We start from the raw sequence: 6,781 nt of genomic DNA on the forward strand, positions 1-6,781 counted from the left end.
AAAAAAAAAGATTAAGATTCTCTGTATGAAATACATAAAGATTCAATAAAAAATATTTACAAAAAAATCATCAAATTCAAAGTCAAGGGCACTCAACCATGCGGTACTCTTTAAAAATTTTAAGATAACACAAACACAAAAATTGGAAACTTTGTCAGATCAAGAGAGAATCGGAAGAGACACAAAAGCCAAAACCGAAACATAATCTTGGGCAACAAGCTGATGAAGCACAGCAGACGTGTGTCCGGGTGGTCATTACTTTTGAATAAAGAATTTAATCAAATGTAATTATATCTAAGGATCTAAGGATACTTCTAGTAGCATATCTTTTTGGAAAAACAGTTTTCACCATTAAATAAACAAATAGAAATATATAATATTTAGGAATCTGATATAGAAATTATCAATATGTAATGAATTTATAATAATTATAGAATTATGCAACCTCAATTAGAATGTTTGTTCATTTCTGTTTGTCTGTCTTACAGCTAGTGTGGCAAGCTTAACAGTTAATTATATCTAAAAAAGTGAATAATTGCAAGGACTTAAAGCAATTATCTTGAACAAAGTTCATTATTCCCACTAACTTTATCATCATGACAGTGTGCCACTGTCATAAAGTACAACCGCTATTTATTCTTTTTCAATATTATCATTTTTAGGAGTTTCTTCTCAGCCTTCTAAGCAGTCTCAACAAAGCTCTCTTGTAGCATCTTTTGTAACAATAAATAATCACATAAGTGACTGTATTTTTTTGGCTCATCTCAAGTTGTGAACTTTTCAAAAACATGATGAATCCAACTAACTTTTCTAAAACTCAACAATCTTCAGCACACAGTGGATATGTGATAAATGACTGAAACAGCACCAGTAATAAAATTGAAATCCCAGGATGATTCTTAGACGTACCTCCTATATCTGGACGAAGTTTGTTGTCATAGCCTTGAAGCAATGAATTGAGGATTTGTGTGATATCTCCTTCATGAATTTTTGGTGCCAAAACCCATGTTTTGTTCACAGTTAAATCTTCATCATCTTCATCATCTGCTTTATCAACACTAAGCAAAAAAAGTTGGATAAGTGTTCATCAAATGATATATATATGTATATTTATAATGTATATTTATAAATATGTAATACTTAAAGATTATTATAACATATAAGGTGGAACTAAAATGGAACAAAAGTGCTATTTTAACTAAAATAGTCTTATTGCCATATGAACAGTCTTTATACACTAATACTTAAAAATTTAGAATTCAATATAAGAAGTTTAATGCACGATATAAAAGTAGTAAAATGGATATTGATTAGTCCCCAAACTGAAAACATGAATAGATCATGGAATGAAAATAAGATGTCACAGCCTAGATTCATGCTGAATGTTAGTCTACATAGCCATATGTATATGTGGTGGCCCTAAAAGCAGCACACCACTGATAAAAATCAAAATTAAACATTCATAAGGAAATTCTAATAGCCTAGTAAAAGATACAAAGCTTATGTACATTAAATAGGGCAAAAGTACAAAGAAATCTTTGACTAAACAAAAAGTGCAACTTTGTCTATACACGCGTGCATTTCATTTAAGACAAAAGTACCTGCCATCCTATTCCAAGAACTTTATTAAGACTGTCTGATCATCAGATCAAGATGAGATCAAATAGAATTTTAAGGAGCATGAAGAACTTGACTACCAGACATTAAGACACTCTTTATAAATTAGAATTTAAATTGCACAGGAACCAACCTAAAGTATAAACCTGCTTATTCTATAACTGAAAATCAAGTCCTAACAGTCTAGGTAATATTTTTTTTTTACCACAATAGATAATAGTAGAAGCATTCAGTCCAAAAAACTAAAGCTAATATTGATAAATTGAAGGAAATCTGTAACTACACTAAGTAACTTACATACATTTTATCTTAGTATATATAGATCTTTCTATGATATTCCTTCAGATCCCTTGAAATGGGCATGAACATCTTAGCAAACATAGGCCTTTTCCTTTTATACCTAATGAGTACTTCTGAAGATTGGATGCTAAATGTCTTCCAATGAACCATTTATTAAAGTATTGGTCTCCAGCCTGTGGAGACACAGCCGAATTTGTACCCTGGGATTGTAAGCCATTGAAGCTTCAGAGTACTTTGTTACCACACTTTAACCTAGTATATTCCTAGTTATAACTTCAGCATGGTCTGCTTGATTTTCATTTATGATCTGAGCAAACAAATGGACATGTATTAGTCACATATGCCTCAGATTTACTATTCCAAACCCATATATCCACTACTTCCACCAACATCACATCAAGTAAACAGGCAGGTTTAGTAAGTTAGTTACCAAAATAATTTTAGCCCCTTCAAATGATGATAAATAGAATGTAACTTCTGTACAACCTCAAGATCTCTCTTGTACAGTCACAAGCTACTTACCTGACCCCAGTGCCCATGCTTCTTCCATAGTGCTAGTATTCCATTATGCTACAGATGAGGAAATAACCCTTGAGAGATCAGTTAACTTGGCCAATGAAACATTGATGAGTCTAGAGTTCTGATGCATGCACAACTCAGTAAAGACAATTTAATATTGTTTCACTGTGGGAAACTTTGTAAATGGAGATAAAGGACCCCACATATTTCCAAGGATGCAATAGCCATTACAAAGAATGAAAACAATATATGTCTTCATCCCATATTTATTTAATTGATTTTCACTTAAGTATTTTGTTATAGTAATTGCTTTTGTTGGATTTTAGTACATTCTCACACAAAATTATATATTTCACTTCAATATTTTTATGGTTTTCTCTAAATATATTAAATACATGTACAAAGAAACCAAGGCTTTCAAAACTGAGATTCTATGAATCCTGGCAGTGTAGCTTCTGGAACATTCTTATGCCATATTAGACTAGCTAAGACTTTGTCAATAAGCCATGCTTTAACCTTCAATTTCGCTCTCAGTCTCAGGTGCATAGAAGGAGGTATCTGCTGGATGCAGACAGGCCACTAATGTATAAGCAGCTGAATTTTTTCTGAAATGTGACTGTAGTCATAGGGAACTTCCTAATAAACCAAAGAATTTTCACTTTAGTTTGTATTAAGGCCATCTTGATACACTGAAAACCTCACTCATGGTACAGTGCCCTTTTCCCAGGCAACATAGAAAACTGTCCTCTTTAACATCACAAATCTATCATTCTTCATGTTTTCTAATAACAAAGAAGAAATTTCATTATAGTTAATTTCTCTACATCTTCCTTTTAGTCATCCAAATTAGCTTCACAATGTTTGTTAAGTATTTTTAATATCATAATGGTCTTACTTGGACAATAAAAAAATACCATTCCTTAAATATATTATTTTATAATCTACGGGCTATGTAGATCTTACATGTTTGGAACATTACTGTACATTTGCATAATTTCAATAACTAATACTATGAATTTCTAGATGCATTCCCAAGGACACCTTTGAACAACATAATTCACAGATTTTCTTCAATGAGTCTCTTATGGTTATGATTATGCAATTTTCCTAATTGTTTAATATAACAACTGGTGGTTTCCTTAGTATTATCAGCAGTTTTGCCTACAAAGTACCAAATGGTGGTTCCTTTTACACATTATGACATTAAATACAAATTAATTTTGTGAAACACATTTACATACTTATTTCATAGATAAGCAAAAGCCAGAATTTTCAAGACATAACACTGTTAAATAATACAAATAAGGTATTTTTTTTCTTTTTGAATGATTGATTTAATCTGAAGCAGTATTTCTTTTCTTATTTATAGTTATTGAATAATCCTGATGGTTGATTATAGGTTTACTATTTTGAAGGAAAATGACAAAATGTATGTAGGTAATTAAGAAGATTGTTGGATTGCTGAGTCTAGAGTCCTTCTTTTCTTGTCCTTTGTATTCTGAGAAGGAAAGTAAGATAAAACCTCAAGGGATCACACCTCTGAAAGTGTGAATCTCAAGGAATCACACCTTCTCTGTGAAAAAAAAATTTCTAATGAGCTTGGTCTCCAACCCAGTATTTTCATTCATTTATGGAAAAATTAGCATGCATTTAAAAATGTGTGAAAATCTGGAAATGCAAAGACATTATATTTCTGATTTAGTGTATATTCCCTACTACCAGACAAATTTATTTAAATAAATGATATTGAAAATAAAATAGTGTTTTGATTGAAAGCCTGAGCCCTAAACAGTTATGCCAGCTCTCTAGTCCAAAACAGTGTTATCACATTAGGGAATACCCTACATTTTAAACCATAGGGGTATGTTTTATTAAATAATGATACATTCACATAATGGAATATACACATCTATTCCACTGATGCTTATAAAGGGCTTAAAAATCACTGGGAATGTAGCTAAATGGCAGAGCACCTGAGGACTTGCCTAACATGCATGAAGTCTTGAGTTCAGTCCCCAGGACTATTAACAAGAATCTATGCAAACAAAATACTGTGTTCACAATGCCATATGAAAATATTGTTAGACAGCTTATCCCCATCATCTACAAATAGAATGACTTAAAATGTTGAATGTTTCATCAAAACATTCAACTTGTGTGACTACAGAAGATACATCTGTATTTTCATACTGTTAAAATCTTCCCATATATATTTTATAATATAAATTCATATGGAACAGTTAATGTCATACAAAGACAACCTGAAAATGAACTGCCTCTTCCTATATACCAAAAAAGTGCTCAGAATTTAATTTCTAGTCATAAAAAGTAAATAATTAAATGCAGCCTTTTATGATGAGAGGTAGAACATTATTCTGTCAACAAAATTATCATGGAAGTCCTAACAGTTTGCCACTAGATTAAGTGGCCTCCATACCCAGCTGGGAGCATCTAGGAGCTTAATGTACCCAAAAGTGCTCAGGTAGTAAATAACTGAACATAAGGTGGCAGTAATGAACCCACTCCTGCAGCTTGGTAGCCAGGACTTTCTAAGAATGACAATGTACTATTGAGATAGTGTACTCTCAACCTAAGCTTCCTCTTCCCTCTCTACTTTCACAAATGAGAAGTGTCTGTTTTTCACAAAGCTTCTCTATTCTCCATCAGGAGTCATGCCTCCTCCCTTACCCTTTCCTTATCTTTCTCTTAAATTATCTCTACATGCCTGTAATGGTTTGAATGAGAATGTGCCTCATAGACTCCAAGTAGTCAGACATTTTGTCCCCAGTTGGTGGCATTATTTGGGGATGTCTTAGAAGGTGTGACAATGTTAGAGGGAGCATGTTACTGGGGACCAGCTTGAAGAACTAAGCCTTGTGGGATTCCTAGTTGCTGTCTGTTTCCTGTGCCTGCTTGAAGATATGAGCCTGTGCTTTCTGTTCCTGCTTCTGCTCCTGCTTCTGCTTTGCTCACATCTTGCCAGTATGCCTCCCTCTGCTATGATGAACTTTAATTCTTCTAGAACCATAAGCTCAAATAAACTCTTTCTTTTATAAGTTCCCTTGGTCACCATGCTTTATCACAGAAACAGAAAAGTAACTAAGACAATATCCAATCTCATCCTGGCATCTGCATCTCTAAGGCTTCTCTTTCTCTTTCTACAGTCTCCTATAACTAGTTACTAAAGACATTTTTAGAGTCACAGGTGTTTTGTGTTTTTTTTGTGTGTTTCTAAACTGTTACTGTAATACACTATACAAAGCTCTCTGATGACACATGTAATCAGTCTATGAGAAGTACCTTGATAACTGTTACTCATATTTCATATCACAAGTATTTAAAATTGATATTTAAGTGATGATGTAAGTAAAGACAAGCCAGGTTATGACATACAATTAAGAGAGGAGCCATGTTTATCACTATGGGAAAGCACATCCAAAGCAAGTCGTCAATCAACTGCTATAGACGGTTTTTCATGCATGAGATAAATACTCATCAAGTTTGCTCAGGACAGTCCTATTTTAAACCTCTTGTCTTGTAATAATTTTAAATTTCTCCCTCCCACTTACAAAATGGCCTAGTTTAGATGGATAAATTATATAGTAACTCCATATATAGTGCACATGAAAGTGACAGTGCTCTCTGATTCTGAAACACTAGAGAGCATCTCCCATTAATCTACAAAGAAAACAGGATGAAAACCAGACTAGCTTTAAGGAGTAGCCTGAGGAATTTCTCTGAACTACTAAGGAATGTTGGGTTGCTTATTTCCTATGGTTTAAAAAGAAAAAGAAAAGATTATAATTGCAAATACCATTCAGTGATGAGGCCATACATTTCATATAGGCATTTCCTACATATTTTGTGGGAAGACAGAGGCCAATTGCTGCTAATTGAACAGAGTATGTATGTGAGAAAAATCTCTTAGTAAATAAAATATGTATTTCTTGATTGTTACACTTCAATGCTTTGGGAAAAATTAACTGGCTGCTGCATCATCACAAAGAACAATTCTAATATGTGTACTAAAAATTACAAATTTTATTTATATTATTATTATTATTTAGATTATCAGAGCATTGTCTTCTTGAAATATATATGAGTAACAAATGTTAAATAATATCCAATTAACCAATTTAAAAATTGAGATAACAGATAAATATATTTGACAAAAGAACCTGATTTCATATTATTTTATATTTACAAAGGAATTGAATAGAGTCAGAAATCATGACTGCAAGTTTTGCTTTTATTTTAGCAGCAAAATATTGGTCTATTGTGCTAATACCATAATAATAATAATATAGTTAACTAGATTTTTATGGTATCATCATTAATGTTGATT

At 32.4% G+C, this 6,781-nt stretch overlaps 1 protein-coding gene across 1 annotated transcript in view; it reads right to left on the bottom strand.

Annotated features, from left to right (window-relative positions):
* Positions 1-6,781, bottom strand: part of Gabrg1 (gamma-aminobutyric acid type A receptor gamma1 subunit) — a 92,240-nt gene that overhangs the window by 64,484 nt on the left and 20,975 nt on the right. Inside the window, exon 2 of the mRNA XM_008837690.1 lies at positions 910-1,058. Within this exon, the coding sequence (XP_008835912.1) occupies positions 910-1,058 (149 nt within the window). The remainder of the gene's footprint in view (positions 1-909; positions 1,059-6,781) is intronic.

Source organism: Nannospalax galili, unplaced genomic scaffold (genome assembly GCF_000622305.1).
Source record: "Nannospalax galili isolate Female #2095 unplaced genomic scaffold, S.galili_v1.0 scaffold318, whole genome shotgun sequence".
Lineage (NCBI taxonomy): Eukaryota > Metazoa > Chordata > Mammalia > Rodentia > Spalacidae > Nannospalax > Nannospalax galili.